The sequence below is a fragment of the Oncorhynchus kisutch genome, linkage group LG17 (genome assembly GCF_002021735.2).
Source record: "Oncorhynchus kisutch isolate 150728-3 linkage group LG17, Okis_V2, whole genome shotgun sequence".
NCBI classification, from domain to species: domain Eukaryota; kingdom Metazoa; phylum Chordata; class Actinopteri; order Salmoniformes; family Salmonidae; genus Oncorhynchus; species Oncorhynchus kisutch.
The window spans coordinates 30087495-30109050 of record NC_034190.2 but is presented as its reverse complement, the minus strand read 5'-3'; the positions used below and the strand labels follow the sequence as shown (position 1 = coordinate 30109050).

The following is a 21556-nucleotide window of genomic DNA, read 5'->3' as shown; positions in this document are numbered from 1 at the left end:
AGATCTAACAAATTAACCGTAGAGAGTACCAAAAAATGTCTGCAGCATTGAAGGTCCCAAGAACACAGTGGCCTCCATCATTCTTAAATGGAAAAAATATGGAATGACCAAAACTCTTCCTAGAGGGGCCTTAGTCAGAGAGGTGACCAAGAACCCGATGGTCACTCTGACAGAGCTCCAGAAATCCTCTGTGGAGATGGGAGAACCTTGCAGAAGGACAACCATCTCTGCAGCACTCCACCAATCAGGCTTTTGTGATAGGGTGGCCAGATAGAAGCCAGTCCTCAGTAAACGGCAGTGGTGGAAAAAGTACCCAATTGTCATACTTGAGTAAAAGTAAAGATAGTTTAATAGAAAATGACGAGTAAAAGTCTAAAAGTATTTGGTTTTAAATATCAAAAGTAAATGTAAAAATATGGTGTCCTGGGTCTTGGTCAACTGTGGGTCAACTGCCTGTTCAGGGGCAGAATGACAGATTTGTACCTTGTCATCTCGGGGGTTTGAACTTGCAACCTTTCGATTACTAGTCCAGCGCTCTAACCACCAGGCTACCCTTCCGCCTGGTTTTGGTCTTGGTCTTGTCTTGGTCTTGGTCTTGTTCTTGGTCTGGTCTTGTTCTTGGTCTTGGTCTTGGTCTAAAATATACTTAAGTATCAAATGTAAAAGTAGGAATCATTTAAAATTCCTTATATTAAGTAAACGAGACATCACAATTGTGTTTTTTTTATATGTATGGATAGCCAGGGGTATACTCCAACACTCAGACAATATACAAACAAAGTATTTGTGTTGAGTCAGTCTGCCAGATCAGAAGCATTAGGGATGACCAGGAATGTTCTTTTGATAAATGTGTGAAATGTCCCACTTTCTGTCCTGCGACGCATTTCAAATTTAACTTTTGGGTGTCAGGGAAAATGTATGGAGTAAAAAGTACATAACTTATACTTCTCTACATTCCTAATATAAATAGTAAAGTACAGATACCCCAAAAAAACGACTTAAGAGATGGCGGAGTTCTGATAAATTAGAAAATCAGATTTTACGTGTCCATTTAAATGCTTTGTAAATACACTCCACAAATGGTCAATCAACTTGAAACGGTTTATTCATCAAATACATTACAATAATGAACCATGTTCCGTTTTGCGTTGATATCTTTTTAAAAAATCTAACAATTAACTGTTTTGACTATGTAACACTAATGCTTAAAATAAATCATATCAAATCTTCTCATGGACTAAAATTCAGATTCACTCCAAATTTGGTCCCTGGACTAGTCACAATAGTCCCTAAAGATAAAATAACGTTGATACATTCAAAGATGGCCACTCTATACCAGGAGATGCATATTAGCACATACGCCAAAATATTCTCCCGAACCATACGACCAAATTGGAAAGTCTAAATTAACTTAGTTTGAGAAAAGCAAAAGGGATTGGTCAAAAGATGACTGAGTTATTGACAAAATTCTGACTATCTGTCCATTTAAACCACTGTATATCCACTACACAGTGGCCTACCAATTTGAAACTTGTCATAGCCATTATGAACATCCGTAACATGAACCACACTGCATTTGGTATTGATATCTCAAAAAACAAAACTATTAACAACTCATTCTTTGCAAATGTAATGCTAATATTCAAAGTCATCTGCAATCCTCTTCTCATGACTCATGTCAGATTCACACTAAGACAGTTGTATGTTAAACGAGAGAATCAAAACTCAAACAAACAAACATACTAATCTTCAGAAAAGATCAAAGTTGTATTTTAGATGTATTTTATTCCATATACAGTATTTATTTGGTGCAATGGTAAAACAAATACATCTCCAAGTAAAAGAAACACACCACTCCAAACAAAGTTGAAATAAATCATTTACGTAATTTTTTTATTACTTGTGTATTACTCATGTAATAGGTATATTCAGGACTGCTGACTTGAATGGAAATAAAATTGACAAAAGCTTTGCCTTCATAACTTTTTGTTGAGCATTCATACACAAAATTCATTTGTAAGCATTTGCCTTATGCTTGGGCAGAAAGTTGAAATTCTTGGGTACAGGTCCAAGCAGCATTTCACTGTGGAGAAGGGGAAAAAGACCATTATTAAAACCACTTTTTCCATGAAACTATTCAGCATGCTGTGTGTAATTGGAACAGATATTCAGCCTGTATAAATACATTAGTATAGAGGTAGTCTATACTAATTCAAACCAACAGATGCTAATGGGACTATTTTTTTAAGTGCATTAACACACTCATCTTATTGGCTGGTTAAGCTAAAAGCCACCATATAAAAGCCCTCAAGAATATGTATTGAGACACGAGACATTGCTCTTGCAACCTCCTACTATGCTATTTTTAATTGGAAGCTTCAACTACTGAGAATGATTCAAGAGGTCAGTGTGAATGAAAACCAGCATACACTGGCAGCCATAAGAACCTAGGTTAGGATAAGCAATAGTGATCTTCACCTGATCTTGATCCAGTCCCCTACGTGTTGACTGGCCATGAGAGACTCCAGGTAGTCCCTGCCCATGTAGTAGGGTGGTCGCTCGTTGATCCTCTGGGGCACTTGTTCCAGCAGCCCAACTGGTATGTACCTATAAAGGAGAGAGGGTAAGATTGACATGTCCACATTAAATGTGTTACGGTGTTAATGTTTAATAAAGAACATTTTGAATTGGTTGAATTCTAGGTTTGTGAAAGACGGTAAATAAGGAGAAAAAAAGTTTGGCAGCCCTGCAGGTTCTCGTTTGTCTTCACCTACATCAACATATTGATCAACCTATAAAGCACTAAAACAACTATTGTGTATGTTTCTAAGCATTATTACAGTGTGAATACCACCTGATACTTCATGCCTATACGAGTACCCACCTGCACATGAAGGACAGCCATTCCAGCAAGAAGTTCCTGGTCTTCTCCAGGCCTTGGGTGTCCGAGCCCCAGTGCTCCAGGCCGTAGTGGGTGAAGTCCCTAAGGACATCCAGCCGCTCGCTGGACGAGATGTCCCAGTCCCGCCTCTCCTTGATCTCGGTGAAAACCCAGGGCTTGATGAGCGCGCCCCTGCCCGAGAGAAAAAGTATTACAACTAGAGCTGGAGTCGATTAAGGCACGGGTTCTCAAACCTCCTCGGAGACTCCCAGCTGTTCCATGTATTTGAATTATTCACTGCTAACACACCTGATTCAAATGGTCAACTAATTATCAGCCCTTGACTAGATGAATCAGGTGAGTTAAGGGCTACAACAAGATTGTGAAATGTCATGGGGGTCCCTGAGGAGAGGTTTGAGAACCACTGAGATAAGAGACTGAATCTAAGGTGCTTCCCATCTCAAATCAACCCATAGCCCTTCATCAAGCCTCCCTATGCTCTTCATTAGATCTGAAAGGGTTGGATAAAAAGTAAGCTATATGTTATCCACTCTTCCTATCAGAGCGCACTACTCTGATCAGTCAAATTGTGTGAAATCAAAAGCATGTCTATTCTTTTCCATTAAGATACCAACCTTGCCAGCATTATACCCGAAACTTCAGTCTCTCTAGCCTTCATGGCGTCATAATAAGACAAAATGTCTCCATTACCTGCATATAAGAGAGATGAGGTTTAACAGGTGCACACACACACAGAAAAACACGCACGAACACACTAACTTTGTGAGATTGAGACGCCACGCGACCCATCCTCCATTACCAAGCATACTACTTGCCAATGTTCAATCATTATAGAATTAACTTAGTGAACTTAAGATCGAGGACCTCCTTCCAAATGGACATCAGATTCTACAACATACTTTGCTTTCCTCCGGCATTCAAACTGATTATATACAACCAGTGGGTTTTACAGTTCATTGAGGAGATAGGGAGCGGGTTCTCTCTGGCAAGAACAAAGGCTTTATGACCAATAACAAGTGGTCCCACGGGGGAAACGTACAGGAACTTCCGAGCTTCTGCTCTCCCGACTTGTAATACATGTCGCCCTGTTTAGATTCTGAGAGAGTTCTCCGGGATTATAGCCATGTATGTGTAAGTCCCACCCCAAGCAGACACCAAAAATGCTCTCAAAGATCTTCATTGGACCCTGAAAAAGATGGCGACCACATGACCGGAGGCAGCATTTGTCGCAGTGGACATGAACTAAATCAAATCAATGTTTGTCACATGCGCCAAATACAACAGTATAGTGTATTGATTACGTACAGGCCCTAACCAAGTGTGATTTTTAAGTTAAAAAAATAGGTATTAGGTTAACAACAGATGAGTAAAAAAATAAATACAACAGTAAAAAGAGTGAAAAATAACAGTAGCGAGGCAATAACAGTAGCGAGGCAATAACAGTAGCGAGGCAATAACAGTAGCGAGGATATATACAGGCACCGGTTAGTCAGGCTAATTTAGGTATTATGTACATGTACAGTGGGGAGAACAAGTATTTGATACACTGCCGATTTCGCAGGAATTCCTACTTACAAAGCATGTAGAGGTCTGTCATTTTTTATCATAGGTACACTAACTGTGAGAGACGCAATCTAAAACAAAAATCCAGAAAATCACATTGTATGGTCATTAATTTGCATTTTATTGCATGACATAAGTATTTGATCACCTACCAACCAGTAAGAATTCCAGCTCTCACAGACCTGTTAGTTTTTCTTTAAGAAGCCCTGTTTTCCACTCGTTACCTGTATAAAAGACACCTGTCCACACACTCAAACAGACTCCAACCTCTCCACAATGGCCAAGACCAGAGAGCTGTGTAAGGACATCAGGGATACAATTGTAGACCTGCACAAGGCTGGGATGGGCTACAGGAAAATAGGCAAGCAGCTTGGTGAGAAGGCAACAACTGTTGGCGCAATTATTAGAAAAATGGAAGAAGATCAAGATGGCAGTCAATCACCCTCAGTCTGGGGCTCCATGCAAGATCTCACCTCGTGGGGCATCAATGATCATGAGGAAGGTGAGGGATCAGCCCAGAACTACACGGAAGGACCTGGTCAATGACCTGAGGAGAGCTGGGACCACAGTCTCAAAGAAAACCACTAGTAACACACTACGCCGTCATGGATTAAAATCCTGCAGCGCACGCAAGGTCCCCCTGCTCAAGCCAGCGCATGTCCAGGCCCATCTGAAGTTTGCCAGTGACCATCTGGATGATCCAGAGGAGGAATGGGAGAAGGTCATGTGGTCTGATGAGACAAAAATAGAGCTTTTTGGTCTAAACTCCACTCGCCGTGTTTGGAGGAAGAAGAAGGATGATTACAACCCCAAGAACACCATCCCAACCGTGAAGCATGGAGGTGGAAACATCATTCTTTGGGGATGCTTTTCTGCAAAGGGGACAGGACGACTGCACCGTATTGAGGGGAGGATGGATGGGGCCATGTATCGCAAGATCTGGGCCAACAACCTCCTTCCCTCAGTAAGAGCATTGAAGATGGGTCGTGGCTGGGTCTTCCAGCATGACAATGACCCGAAACACACAGCCCGGGCAACTAAGGAGTGGCTCCGTAAGAAGCATCTCATGGTCCTGGAGTGGCCTAGCCAGTCTCCAGACCTGAACCCAATAGAACATCTTTGGAGGGAGCTGAAAGTCCGTATTGCCCAGCGACAGCCCCGAAAGGATCTGGAGAAGGTCTGTATGGAGGAGTGGGCCAAAATCCCTGCTGCAGTGTGTGCAAACCTGGTCAAGAACTACAGGAAACTTATGATCTCTGTAATTGCAAACAAAGGTTTCTGTACCAAATATTAAATTCTGTTTTTCTGATGTATGAAATACTTATGTCATGCAATAAAATGCTAATTAATTACTTAAAAATCATACAATGTGATTTTCTGGATTTTTGTTTTAGATTCCGTCTCTCACAGTTTAAGTGTACCTACGATAACAATTGATAGAAACCTCTACATGCTTTGTAAGTAGGAAAACCTGCAAAATCAGCAGTGTATTAAATACTTGTTCTCCCCACTGTAGGTATGGTTAGAATGCCCACGCATATATGATAAACAGAGAGTAGCATAAAGGAGGGGGTTGGCAGGTGATGGGTGGCGGGACACAATGCAAATAGCCCGGGTAGCCAATGTGCGAGGGCACCAGTTAGTCGGGCTAATTGAGGTAGTGTGTACATTAAAGTATAGTTAAAGTGACTACGCATATCTGATAAACAGAGCAGCAGCAGTGTAAAAGATGGGTTGAGGGAGGGACAATGCAAATGGTCCAGGTAGCCATTTGATTACTTGTTCAGGAGTATTATGGCTTGGGGGTAAAAACTGTTGAGAAGCCTTTTGGTCCTAGACTTGGCGCTCCAGTACCGCTTGCCATGCGGTAGTAGAGAGGACATTCTATGACTGGGGTGGCTGGGGTCTTTGATACATTTTAGGGCCTTCCTCTGACACCGCCTGGTGTAGAGGTCCTGGATGGCAGGCAGCTTAGCTCCAGTGATGTACTGGGCCATACGCACTACCCTCTGCAGTGCCTTGCGGTCGAAGGCCGAGCAGTTACCGTACCTGTCAGTGATGCAACCAGCTCTTGATGTTGCAGCTGTAGAACCTTTTGAGGATCTGAGTACCCATGCCAAATCTTTTTAGTTTCCTGAGGGGGAATAGGCTTTGTCGTGCCCTCTTCACGACTGTCTTGGTGTGTTCGGACTATTCTATTTGTTGGTGATGTGGACGCCATGGAACTTGAAGCTCTCAACCTGCTCCACTACAGCCCCGTCGATAAGAATGGGGGCGTGCCCGGTCCTCCTTTTCCTGTAGTCCACAATCATCTCCTAAATCTTGGTCATGTTGAGGAATAGGTTGTTATTCTGGCACCACCCGGTAGGGTCTCTGACATGCTCCCTATAGGCTGTCTCGTCGTTGTCGGTGATCAGGCCTACCACTGTTGTGTCGACTTTTGGAGTCGTGCCTGGCCATGCAGTCGTGGGTGAACAGGGAGTACAGGAGAGGACTGAGCACACACCCCTGTGGGGCTCCAGTATTGAGGATCAGGGTGTCAGATGTGTTGCTACCTTCCCTCACCACCTGGGGGCGGCCTGTAAGGAAGTTCAGGATCCAGTTGCAGAGTGAGGTGTTTAGTCCCAGGATCCTTAGCTTAGTGATGAGCTTTGTGGGCACTATGGTGTTGAACACTGAGCTGTAGTCAATGAATAGCATTCTCACGTAGCTGCAAATAGTGTGGTCTTCAGCTTATCATAAGATACTCTACTTCAGGCGAGCAAAATCTAGAGACTTTAGATTTTGTGCACCAGCTGTTGTTTACAAATATGCACAGACCGCTCCCCCTCGTCTTACCGGAGTGTGATTTTCTATCTAGCCGTTGCAGCGTATATCCCTTTTGCTGAATATCCATGTCATCATTCAGCCACGATTCCGTGAAACATAAGATGTTACAGTTTCTGATGTTCTGTTGGTAAGATATTCGTGATCGTACCTTGTCTAATTTATTGTCCAATGATTGCACGTAGGCAAGTAATATTGACTAACGGCAGCTTTCTCACTCGCCTTCTGCGGAATCTTACGAGGCACCCCGCTCTGTGTCCTCTGTACCTGCACCTCTTTCTCTTGCAAATGGCGGATGTCAGCCTTGTCGGGTGTTAGAAGTACATCCTGCTTGTTGAAGAAAAAAAGTCTGTCTAATCCAAGGTGAGTGATTGCTCTCCTGATATCCAGAAGCTCTTTTTTTGCCGTAAGATACGGTGGCAGAAAATGATGTACAAAATTTGTTACAAACACCACACAAAAAAACAATCGCACAATTGGTTAGGCGCCCGTAAAACTGCTGCCATTTCTTCCTGCGCCATTTTCAATTTTTTAAGTAATTTGAAGTCCGTGCTCCTGAATAATCAACACATTGACGGTCCAACACGTGCAAATTCCACACTTGACCACTGCTACACCACTTTTCGACATGGGTATTAGGCTCTATTCCATCCTCAAATCTGACCACGACTCCATTTTGCTCCTACCCGCCTACATACAAAGACTCAAGAGGGATGTTCCAGTGGTCAGGTCTGTACAACACTGGTCCGATCAATTAGAATCCATGCTCCAAGACCGTTTTGATAACGTGAACCAACGTGAACCAATATGTTCCAGATTGCCTCTGGGGATAAAATTAATGAATACACTGACTAGAAATGTGATACCAACGATGTCTTTCAAAACTTATCCAAATTAAACAGTGGATAGATGACACCCGTGTCAGGAAACTGAAGAATGGCCATTTATCGTGTTACAGTTGTCAATATGTATATATAATGTAAGGGATAATTAACGAGGGGCTATGCATTCACTGGAAAATAATGACATGGAAGGTGTATTATTTCCCAGAGAACGCATAGAGCCCCAAGATGATTACCCCTTTATACCATGGCTATAATTGAACACATTTACAGCTAGAAATTCATTAATTTGCAGGTAGAAATGTGTTCAACATCCAATGAAGTAGCTAACAAGTTTACGAGTGTTGGATTCTGGGTAAACTTTGAACACTGATTTTCTATAGACATGATAGATCAGAAGTATGGCATCTGAGGGATGATAATGGTTTTTACATCAGAAGTTAATGGTTATCTGTAGGAGTTAGATGGCTTTGGGAATGTGTAGGGGAGACGGGTGGAGATCTTAGAAACTAACAAGGTCACTGAGGGAGAGAGGGTGATGTTACATTATGTCAGGATATGTTATTGTTAGCCATCAGGGATCCTCTGTGAAGAGAAGAGACAGTCTGGTATCATTAACCATGACAGCCTTGAGTTGGGTAGCAGTGAGCACTTTTGGGTAGAGGTCAGGTTAGATGAAGTGAGGAATAACAGATATAATTAAGGTTCTGTCTATCAACAGAGGTGCATTGGCTGTTCAGTGTGGAGGAGGAGACTCAACCTAGGAGAAAGTGTTAAATATCAGTGCTTGTGTGAATTGTGATGTCTGAATACAGCTGTGTCGACCCTTTGGGAAGAATTAAACTTGGTTAAGCTTCTCTAGTGTCCTCGAGTTATTTACTCTGAAAAATAAGAACCTAACACTAGATAGCGACAGTAGTTGCCTTAGTAACCAAACCATCAGTCCTAGCTTGCCATTACGAAAATCTAATTCAACAACGCCAATGTTTTCAATTAGACATCTTCTTTCAAAAGCAGCTCAAACATGTAAGAACTATAAGCCACTGAATTCTACCTTGCAAATACACTGTGCTTTATATAGAAATAATGCATGCTCTAGAATGACCTTCAAGCCAATCAGAAATTAGTATTCAACAATGCCAGTTTTTATTGTTTCATTCAGTTCACTTTTACCTGCACTGTTGAATTTCCCTGTACCTTGCTAGATTTCCAACCCTGTGCATGTGACTAATAAACTCTCTAAATCCTACTTACCAAAGAGTGGGATGGGGCTGGCGAGTTGGGAGCAGGTATTGATGTAGTCCCAGTCAGCTGACTTAGTATAGCGCTGTTCCCTGGACCTGCCATGCAACTGCATAGAGACTTGAAATTACTCTTATGCTACACATCCCTGCCTGTGACGAAACCAACACAGAACAGTTAACTTAGGCTAGATCGATTTAGGATCCAGCATTACATTCTGACAGACGTACCGTGATCATGGACACCCCCCACTTCTTCATCTCTGGGATGAGTTTATGTGCGATGTTGGCCTTCTCCTGAACGCCGGTACGAATCTTGACAGTCAAAGGGACATCCAGAACCTGAGGAAAGAACAACAAAGTCCCTTTACATACCAGACCTGAGTTCAAGTAATATTTGTTTTCTTTCAAATGCTTTGAGGGTTTTATTGAGCCTGCATTAGTGCAACATCTCCAATACCATAGCTGAGCAAATAAGGAATTCGCATCACTTACAGAGTTCATTCCTCGAATGATTTGCTCAAACTTGTTGGTGCGCGTCATCAGCCCACATCCTCCGCCCTAAAGAAAGGGAAAGGAAGATCATACTAATCATGTTTTAGAGGGCTGGTTTCCCAGACACATTAAGACAAATCCTGGACTAAAAAGTAAGCTCAATGGAGAATGTCCAGAAGATTACACCTTCTTGTATACAAGGTCAATAGGACACCCAGAGTTGATGTCCACAAAGTCCACGTCGATTTTGTTGTTGAGTAGCTCTGCACATCTGGTCATTGTGTCAGGAAAGCATCCCTCCACCTAAAAATGTAAATTATCAGACTTCAAGTACGGACCAAGCTAGAATCCTTAGTTTCTATATATATATACACTGTATATATTTTCTTATAAATGAATGATAAACCATTGATTCTTAAATAATATAAATTGTAAAGGCGTCATGAGTTTAGTTCAACTGTCGCACCCCATCAGAACCCAAAATATAAGCTTGTGTTACTCCAACGTTTGTAAACCATGTAAATTTAAACAAACACTGTATAGCCCTAAAACATGGTTAAAACTATAAAGATATTATTTTATAATAATTTTGACATCATGGATGGTCAGTGCTTCCATCCATAGCTCTGTCTATGAATTTAGACCCATTCCTCAGCATTTTTACCAAACATAGGTGGGGTGATGCTTTGTTAAGGATTCCAATTAAGGATTCTACCTTTAAAATTGAACCGTTTCAAAGATCTTTACTTTGGGCTCAAATACCCTGGATGTTCAATCTAAAATGATGGACTAAGATAATCCCCATCTTCCCCATTAATTCAGGATTGAGGCAAATAGCTAGATCTACGCAAATGAGGGACATAGGACTAAACTCATAGGAATAAAAAAAAATGGCTGACAAATTTAGGAGTGATCTACTACCACTTCTATCACTTTTAAAACCGCCATGGGGTGGAACAAGCTCAAGCACACTGCCCAGAACAGAGTACAATGAAGTGGAGATATCCCTGGGGAGCAATGGGCATAAGTATGTATTCAGATGTAAAAAAAATATATATAATTAAATTAAATTTTAAAAAATCCTAGCACTTTCAGCCTGTTCTAACCTGCACGCCGAAAAGGTCCTCGCTCTCATGTCTCTTGAGGAGCGCCCATTCGGACGACTGGCCCTGCAGCAGGTTGGTACACATGGCCATCTCTCCACATGTAATGTCGGCGCCGAATCGTTTGCATATACGACGGAAAGGCAGGTTTCCACACTGAGACAAATGTATTCATTTTATTAGATCATTCTAAAATACATAATGCAGAAAACAACAATACACACATAAAAAATCATAGATTATATCTAACAAAGTCACTTATTTTCATTCTGGTCCTCTTTGGTGTATGAAATATCAAGCCATTAGTGTGTGCACATTGGGTCACTTTCCCAAACCCAAAACAAGCTTATTCCTGGACTAAGAAACCCTATTAAAAATAGATTTTCAGTTGATCATGGGTTTCAGTCCAGGAGTAGGATTAATCAGTCTGGGAAAGTGACCAATTCTGTTCCAAGGACCGATTTACCGTTGTTAAGGGAGCAAGATACAGCTTGTCTTTGAAGTCCACCTTTAGGAAGAATAAAAACAATTATATCTATTCATAACGTTACTATTTGGTTTATACAATGTCTTAATATTAAAAATGGGCAGTTAATATTTAAATGAGCTTAATATACAAAGTGCCACTCAGATGCCCGACATGCAAGACAAAATACCTAGCACTGTGTTTAAGTCCAGCGGCTCAAACATACCTGCTTCTTTTCACATTGTCGTAACTTTATAACATCAGCATCAGTCAACGGCCCAATGGTTTTCACTAGAGCCAGGTTCTCCTGGCTAACCTGCAATTTTCCAAAAGGTAAACAACTTGAGGAAAAACTTCTAGCCACCATACAGTAAATCCCAAAATAGCATAGATCGATTTATTATATTTCCCAGCCAGGCAGTTTTTCCCTTGTCACTGTCAACTCAAATTACTTTTTGAAGATTAAGATCCAGGTTGCTGTTAAGCGCTTTGTGACAAATGTAATAGTAGTTGTAGAGTAATAGTGTTGCTACAGTACCTCAGTTCCCTCGTTGTCTGTTGTTTGTGGTTTCTCCCCTTCAGAACACTGAGAGTGCACCACCGCTGAACAACAGTTATCAACTAAGGGAGATAAAACATTGAACTATCAGAATAATTATCATCAACACCTGATTAGGGTGAAAATCAGATTATATAATAGCTGAATTAATCAATTTAATGTATTCTAACACCATCTCTGCACCTGACAAGTCTTTACAAACAGTAAAGCCACATGAAATGCAGTTTGGCTTTGAGAGTGGTACACAAAGAAAACTGTCCAAACTAAAATATGGCCAATTCTGCAAGTAAAAACAGTGAAATTCCTGTGATTATCAGTCGCAAAACCACCAGGGATGTATTCACTAGTAACCAAACAGAAGCAAATAGGGAGGGACCTACTGGAATTTGCTAATATAAACTCTTGTTTCGTTGCAAAACATTTTGCTACGGTGTATGATTAATGAATATAACCCAGGCGACATATTACTTCCACAAAATGGCAGACCCGCCGAGCCTTACCGTTCTCTGCTGTTGCAGCTTTTTTCCAGCCCTCTCCTGCTTTGTGTCCGCCTTTGAAAACGGTCTTCATGTAGGCGTCAGACGCTGTAAAGGGGACCACCTTCTTGCGGAGGCGCCACTGCAGGTCCTTGTCCAGGCTATTCCTCACGGGTGTTCTCCCCTCCATGGCTTTCACACGCTCCTCGTTAGCCAGGTTTTTTAGGTCAGCACTGATGTGGGCCCGGGCGAATCGGCAGCTCAAGCCGTAGTGGCACTTCCCGAAGGTGTCATAGAGGTAGCAGTGCTCTCCAACGTCAGCGGGCTTTAAGGCCATGTACTCAGCAACATCATGGATGAACTTGCATTTGTCGCCGTAGACACATTTGGTCTCACGCTCCTGGGGGAGTTCAATGAGAAAATAGAAAAAACAATTTGGTGTTGATAAACAATTAGGTCTACAGGAAACTCAATTGAGCATGTTCCTGATAGGTAAAGGAAAAACATATTATTGAAATGACTTGGGGGGATTTCAAACATGGCAAGTCCCAGGTTGCATGAAAAGTAGTTGGCCCTTTCATCTAGTCGCTAAAGTGACAGTCCTACCTGAATTATGGAAGGACACAGTCGTCTGTTGTCGTAGCTTGTGGGTTTCATATGCGGCCTAGACTTGTTCTGTCCTCGTATTCGCTTGCTGTTCTGTTTCTTCCTCCTCTCCTGCTCATCCGGGTCCACTTTAAATTTTTTCTCTTGAGGCTCTTCCAGAGAGTCCTCTGCTGTCTCTTTTGGTGCTGCATCGTCACTGGCCTTGTCATCGTTAGGACCCTTCCCTCCAGAGTCCAGTAACTCATGGAACTTTTCTTTGGTTGTGAGAAACCTGAAAAACGAGAATGCTGATCACATTCATATATAATTGATACAATTCAACAAGTAGGCCTAATACGTATAAATTAGGGCTTTCCCCGAATACAAAAAATATTGGTCGGCCGAGAGTAATCTGTTCTTTTGGTCTAAATGTTTAAACGTGAATTTTTCCATATACAGACACATCCTATGTGTTTTAAATCAAATCAACTATACTGAACAAAAATATAAACTCAATATGAAGGTGTTAGACCAATTTTTTGGAGTTGTGTTGTATTCTAGCTTGAAATATATACGGTGGGGAGATAACCTGCAAAATCGGCAGTGTTTCCTACTTACAAAGCATGTAGAGGTCTGTAATTTTTATCATAGGTACACTTCAACTGTGAGAGACGGAATCTAAAACAACAATCCAGAAAATCACATTGTATGATTTTTAAGTAATTAATTTGCATTTTATTGTATGATATAAGTATTTGATACATCAGAAAAGCAGAACTTAATATTTGGTACAGAAACCTTTGTTTGCAATTACAGAGATCATACGTTTCCTGTAGTTCCTTGACCAGGTTTGCACACACTGCAGCAGGGATTTTGGCCTACACCTCCATACAGACCTTCTCCAGATCCTTCAGGTTTCGGGGCTGTCCCTGGGCAATATGGACTTTCAGCTCCCTCCAAAGATTTTCTATTGGGTTCAGGTCTGGAGACTGATCCCACTCCATGACCTTGAGATGCTTCTTACGGAGCCACTCCTTAGTTGCCCTGGCTGTGTGTTTTGGGTCGTTGTCACGCTGGAAGACCCAGCCACAACCCATCTTCAATGCTCTTACTGAGGGAAGGAGGTTGTTGGCCAAGATCTCGCGATACATGGCCCCATTCATCCTCCCCTCAATACGACGCAGTCGTCCTGTCCCCTTTGCAGAAAAGCATCCCCAAAGAATGATGTTTCCACCTCCATGCTTCACGGTTGGGATGGTGTTTTTGGGGTTGTACTCATCCTACTTCTTCCTCCAAACACGGCGAGTGGAGTTTAGACCAAAAAGCTAAATTTTTGTCTCATCAGACCACATGACCTTCTCCCATTCCTCCTCTGGATCATCCAGATGGTCATTGGCAAACTTCAGACGGGCCTGGACATGCTCTGGCTTGAGCAGGGGGACCTTGCGTGCGCTGCAGGATTTTAATCCATGACGGCGTAGTGTGTTACTAATGGTTTTCTTTGAGACTGTGGTCCCAGCTCTCTTCAGGTCATTGACCAGGTCCTGCCGTGTAGTTCTGGGCTGATCCCTCACCTTCCTCATGATCATTGATGCCCCACGAGGTGAGATCTTGCATGGAGCCCCAGACCGAGGGTGATGGACCGTCATCTTGAACTTCTTCCATTTTCTAATAATTGCGCCAACAGTTGTTGCCTTCTCACCAAGCTGCTTGCCTATTGTCCTGTAGCCCATCCCAGCCTTGTGCAGGTCTACAATTTTATCCCTGATGTCCTTACACAGCTCTGGTCTTGGCCATTGTGGAGAGGTTGGAGTCTGTTTGATTGAGTGTGTGGACAGGTGTCTTTTATACAGGTAAGGAGTTCAAACAGGTGCAGTTAATACAGGTAATGAGTGGAGAGCAGGAGGGCTTCTTAAATAAAAACTAACAGGTCTGTGAGAGCCGGAATTCTTACTGGTTGGTAGGTGATCAAATACTTATGTCATGCAATAAAATGCAAATTAATGACTTAAAAATCATACAATGTGATTTTCTGGATTTTTGTTTTAGATTCCGTCTCTCACAGTTGAAGTGTACCAATGAGAAAAATGACGGACCTCTACATGCTTTGTAAGTAGGAAAACCTGCAAAATCGGCAGTGTATCAAATACTTGTTCTCCCCACTGTACTTATTCATTTTACCATACTAGAACTACTTTACATGTATAATGTTATTGTTAAATCTCATGAATCCTATTGAGAGGGCCAAAGGGTAAAAGTTTGGTTTCAGTCACTGATAAGGTTGGATAGCCGTGGATTAGGGAGGAGTGAGGAATGTTGGCCGAGGTCAGGTCAGATGAAGTGACAAGAAACCGTTCTATTACGCACACACCACCTACGTTCCTGCCTAGCAATAGAGATGTATTGGCTGTCTGGATGTCAAATCAAATCACATGCGCCGAATACAACATCTGTAGATGTAACAGTATACCTTCCGTCCTTCTCCTCGCCCCTACCTGGGCTCGAACCAGGGACCATCTGCACGCATCGACAACAGCCACCCTTGAAGCATCATTAACCACCCTCCTTTGTGGCCCTTTGAGAGCAAGGGGAACAACTACTTCAAGGTCTCAGAGCGAGTGACGTCACCGATTGAAACGCTATTAGCGCGCACCCCGCTAACCATTTCACATCGGTTACATAGACCTTACCGTGAAATGCTTACTTAAAAGCCCTTTATTTCTTGAACTGCATTGTTGGTTCAGAAAATATTTACTAAATAAAGTGAAGTAGAAAATTAAATATAAAGTAACAATAAAGAGGCTATATACAGGGGATACCGGTACCGAGTTAATGCGTGGGGGTATAGGTTAAACAAGGTCATTTGTAGATGTACAGTACCAGTCAAAAGTTTGGACACACCTACTCATTCCAGGGTTTTTCATTTTTTCTACATTGTAGAATAATAGTGAAGATATCAAAACTATGCAATAACACATATAGAATCATGTAGCAACCCAAAAAATTGTTTAACAAACCAAAATATATTTAATATTTGAGATTCTTCCAAGTAGCCACCCTTTGCCTTGACAGCTTTGCACACTCTTGGAATTCTCTCAACAAGCTTCATGAGGTAGTCACCTGGAATGCATTTCAATTAACAGGTGTGCCTTGTTAAAAGTTAATTTGTGGAATTTCTTACCTTAATGTGTTTGTGCCTATCAGTTGTGTTGCGACAAGGTAGGGGTGGTATAAAGAAGATTACTTATTTGAGCCATTTTGCCAAATAGGGCAAAGAGAAATGACAGTCCATGAAGGTCAGTTAATCCTGAACATTTCAAGAACTTTGAAAGTTTCTTCAAGTGCCTTCGCAAACACCATCAAGCGCTATGATGAAAATGGTTCTCATGGGTACCGCCACAGGAAAGTAAGACCCAGAGTTACCTCTGCTACAGAGGATAAGTTCATTAGAGTTAACAGCCTCAGAAATTGCTGCCCAAATAAATGCTGCAGAGTTCAAGTAACAGACATCAACATCAACTGTTCAGAAGAGACTGTGTGAATCAGGCCTTCATGCTTGAATTTCTGCAAAGAAACTACTACTAAAGGACCCCAATAAGAAGAAGGGACTTGATTGGGCCAAGAAACACGAGCAATGGACATGAGACCGATGGAAATATGTCCTTTGGTCTGATGAGTCCAAATATGAGATTTTTGGTTCCAAACGCCGTGTCTTTGTGAGATGCAGAGTTGGTGAATGGACGATGTCCGCATGTGCGGTACCCACCGTGAAGCATGGAGGAGGTGGTGTGATGGTGCTTTGCTGGTGACACTGTCAGTGGTTTATTTATAATTCAACTCACACTTAACCAGCATGGCTACCACAGCATTCTGCAGCAAAATTCCACCCCATCTGGTTTGCGCTTAGTGGGACTATCATTTGTTTTTCAACAGGACAATGACCCAACACACCTCCAAGATGTGTAAGGGCTATTTGACCAAGAAGGAGAGTGAGGAGTGCTGCATCCAGATGAAATGGCCTCCACAATCACCCAACCTCAACCCAATTGAGATGGTTTGGGATGAGTTGGACTGCAGAGTGAACGAAAAGCAGCCAACAATATGCTCAGCATATGTGGGACCTCCTTCAAGACTGTTGGAAATTCATTCCAGGTGAAGCTGGTTGAGAGAATGCCAAGAGTGTGCAAAGCAGCCATCAAGGCAAAGGGTGGCTACTTTGAAGAATTTCAAATATAAAATATATTTGAGGATCTGGGGGTTCATGCCAAATCTTTTCATTCTCCAGAGGGGGAAAAGGTGTAGTCATATCCTCTTCACGACTGTCTTGGGGGTGTTTGGACCATGATAGTTTGTTGGTGAAGTGGACATCAAGGAATTTGAAACACTCAACCCACTCCACTACAGCCCCGTCGATGTGAATGAGAGCATGTTCTGCACCCCTTTTCCTGTAGTCCACTATCAGCTCCTTTGTCTTGCTCACGTTGAGGGTGAGGTTGTTGTCCTTAGCACTACACTCCCAGGGCTCAGACCTCTTCCCTATAGGCGGTCTCATCATTGTCAGTGATCTGGCCTACCACTGTTGTGTTGTCAGCAAACTTAATGATGGTTAAGAGTTGTGCTTGGCCAAGCAGTCGTGGGTGAACAGGGAATACAGAAGGGGATTAAGTACGCACCCCTGAGGGGTACCTCGAGACTTCTGTAATATTAGACATCGCGCACCAGCAGTTATTGACAAAAAGACACCACCACCCCTTGTCTTACCAGTCATAGCTGTTCTGTCGATGCACGGAAAACCCAGCCAACTGTACATTTTCCGTGTTGTCGTTCAGCCACGACTCGGTGAAACAGAAGATATTACAGCTTTTAATGTCCCGTTGGTAGGACAGTCTTGAATGCCGATCATCCAGTTTATTCTCCAGTGATTGCACTTTGGCCAATAGAACTGATGGTAGAGGAGATTCATTAAAGTCAGATTCATTAAAGAAAAAAATCTTCATCCAGTTTGAGGTGAGTAATCACTGTTCTGATATCCAGAAGCTCTTTTAGGTCATAAGAGATGGTAGCAGCAACACTATGTACAAAATAAGTAACAAAAAATTTGAAAAAAACAAAATAGCACAGTTGGTTAGGAGCCTGTAAAACAGCAGCCATCCCCTCTGGCATCATTCCTTTATTAGACAGGAGACTCTATATATAAATACTTGCTGGTGCTGGTGGAAATGTCTTTGTCTTCTCAGCTCTTTGACCCAGTGGGTGAATAAACTTGGTTTGAGCTTTGACTAATTGTCCATTAGGTTCTGACACAGAGTGAAAAACTAACAGCTGAAATAAAAGGCCTCAGACATTTTCAATACGCACAAAAAAAAAATTCTCTAATTTTATGCACAAATTGTTGTTTCTATCACTGTCAGTGGCCATTTCTCCGTGGTCAAGATAACCCATCCAGCTGACAAGTGTGGCATATCAAGACGCTGATTAAACCAATTGATCATTACCCAGGTGTACCTTGTGCTTTCTGTGGGTATACCTTGTGCTGCTTTTAAAGAATTTGGCAGTACAACCTACTGGCCTCACAACTGCAGACCACGTTTAACCACGCCAGCCCAGGACCTCCACATCTGAGGCATCATTTGAGGATGGGGTGCTCAGTTGTAGTTCTGTCTGTAATAAAGTCATTTTGTGGGGAGAAACTAATTCTGATTGGCTGGGCCTGGCTCCCAGTGGGTGGACCTGGCTCCCAAGTGGGTGGACCTATGCCCTCCCATGGCTGCGTCCCTGCCCAGTCATGCGAAATCCATAGATTAGGGCCTAATGAATGATTTCATTCTATTAACTGTTACTCAATAAAATCTTCTAAATTGTTGCATGTTACGTTTATATTTTTGTTCAGTATATACAGTGCCTTGCGAAAGTATTCGGCCCCCTTGAACTTTGCGACCTTTTGCCACATTTCAGGCTTCAAACATAAAGATATAAAACTGTATTTTTTTGTGTCAACACATCGTTTGTGGCTGGTGTTTGCAAACTTTTTGTACAGATTTGACAGTGCTACTGTATTTATTTTGACACGCAAAGACCCAAAAGGCGTTCCATAGTATGTATGTCGTGAAGCTAATATCAGTGACGCTATTACTGTGTAACTCCGGTAGGGCAACATCTGAAAAATAGAGCACTTGGTAGTGTGCAGCGGTGCTCGACCAGTTGGCAAAAGCCAACATCACCCACGACCGAGAACAGTTGATTGTCAAGGGAAATGAATTCCATGATCTTGGCTTTAATGGATTTTGCCTTTAGAGTTGTCTCGCTGAAATGTTCTTACTCTTTCAAATGACTGCTCGACTTTTTTGACTGCTCGATCCACACAGCAGACATTGTGGGTTAGGTTAGGAATGCTGTGCTGCATATGTAGCGCAAAATTTTGTGTGGTGTCATTACGTCATGTACCTATGTTATATAGGTTAGCAAGTCTGCTTTGACATTAGTTTTGCACATCGGTGTTATACTAGATATCGGTCGATGCCGATGTTGGCATTTTTAGCTAATATTGTCCAATTCCGATATGTTCAAAGATATATCATGCCCCTAAAACTAACACTCAAACAGGCAACACAAGCAGGACCTGTCTTATTTCTGTAGCTAAATATATATGGATGATTTATAGGTCGGGCAAAATTAACAGTTAGGCTGTTGATTATAGATCTATTTAAGTTGGTGTTTCCTCTCTCCTCACTTTTCTTAGACAATTAAAGGCAAGGGCTGTTTTCATATATCATAACTCCACTGCTGCCTCAGCCGCATTGTTGTCAACACAAATATGCTGGGTGACTTTGCTATTCAACATGCTCTTGGAAAAGGCACCAATTTAACAGCGCACTGATGTTTCAGAAGCGCAACCGCTATCAAACGTGGGAAGAAGCGCATTTGTTATAAAATAATATTTGTATTAGTAGTGCACCATTTGTTCTTATGTAAAATAACTATTTACAATTTCAGTAGCACGTCTTAATGGGAGGGTTTCCCAAACTCAGTCCCAGGGCCTATCCTGGGTGCACGTTAAGTTTTTTGCCCTAGCACTACACAGCTGATTCAAATGATCAAAGCTTGATGATGAGTTGGTTATTTGAGTCAGCTGTGTAGTACTATGGCAAAAACCAAAACATGCACCCAGGGGTGGGGCCAGGTCAGGGTTTGGGAAAACCTTTATTAAGAGTGATCCCCACAGCCACCACAATGGATTAGGCCACTCAGACAAGCGCAAATCAAACTGCTCGACCAACAGCCTATCGACCAGTCTGGTGATGGTCTGGGGCAGCCAATTGTATCCACAGTTGTGTGTGCAGGATTTTTTTCCAGCCAAGTAGCAACAGGAAGCACACTTACTGGGTTTTAATGGCAGCTCTGCCTTTATCAGTCCCATTCATCCCATGGCTTTCTGTGGGTATATTTGGGGATGTCTCGGTCTCCATAACTCCCTCTGAAATAAACATTGCAACATTAGTTGGTAAGTTAGCTAGCTTGAACACTTAACGTTAGTCGACACTGGACTCGGATTTTGGCTGGCTTGAACAAGGGTGGTAACTTTACTTAATGCATTATGGCTACTGTAGCTAGCTAGAAAACAACGTCAGCAACAAAATACTACTGCAATGTTGCAGTAGCACATTAGGAAAAGCAACACTCATAGCTATTATGATTAAATGATACACTTAGAGATAAATCCATGGAAACGTCATGACAAGTAAAATTAAGCAAGCAAAGCTACGAAGCTACACTTGGCGAGCTGCATTTCATGACAACCCATGCATGACAGCTAGCCGTGCACTGCAGCTAACTAGCAAATCAAGTTAAGCTGCCCGTAACGTTAGTTAACCATGTCGCTCTCGAATAATTATGCGTTGATTAAGTGGAAGAATGTCATTATACAAAAGTAAAATATCACTAAAACTATGGTAATATGCTGAGGAGTACTGAACTGAACTGAAGAGTACCTGATAATCCAAAACAAACTAACTACCGCGGCAAGACAATCGACCCGTGCAACACCTTATATCGGTCCGTGTGACGCATTTTCTAAATATTTGGATCCAGGCAAATAAATAATTCCGTTAGAGGTTCAGTTGTCTTCAATCTTGCATATTTATTCATTGATACTATAATGTAAAAAATATATTTAAAAAATAGTACTGATTTGATTATTAAAACCAACTGTCAATCACTTAGATCATGTAATTTCAGGTAGAGATACCTTACAAAGCAACTACTGTCCTATCGATTTTGCCTGCTTCTATTTCTTTTATGTTGCAGGCTTGACTTGATTTATCTCTAGGAAACTGTGCATTGAGTCAACAATGCAGTTTTAAGAAAAAAGAGATAAGAATAACAAATAAGTAAAGAGCAGCAGTAAATAACAATAGGGGGGCTAAATACAGGGTGTACCGGTACAGAGTCAATGTGCAGGGCGCACTGGTGTCTAGGTACTTATGTACATGTAGGTAGAG

General features: G+C 42.0%; 1 protein-coding gene across 1 annotated transcript; it reads right to left on the bottom strand.

Annotated features, from left to right (window-relative positions):
• Positions 1-1087: 1087 nt before the first annotated feature.
• dus3l (dihydrouridine synthase 3-like (S. cerevisiae)) lies at positions 1088-21123 on the bottom strand. The gene is made up of 16 exons (XM_020505392.2): positions 21047-21123; positions 20439-20532; positions 13080-13350; positions 12498-12873; positions 11977-12059; positions 11665-11754; positions 11439-11480; positions 10976-11128; positions 10056-10172; positions 9870-9935; positions 9606-9716; positions 9388-9484; positions 3517-3592; positions 2885-3073; positions 2479-2607; positions 1088-2083 (listed from the first exon to the last, which is right to left on the bottom strand). Exons 2-16 carry the CDS (start codon positions 20522-20524, stop codon positions 2011-2013), a joined length of 1959 nt encoding a protein of 652 aa, XP_020360981.1. The 5' UTR covers positions 20525-20532; positions 21047-21123; the 3' UTR covers positions 1088-2010.
• Positions 21124-21556: the final 433 nt, after the last annotated feature.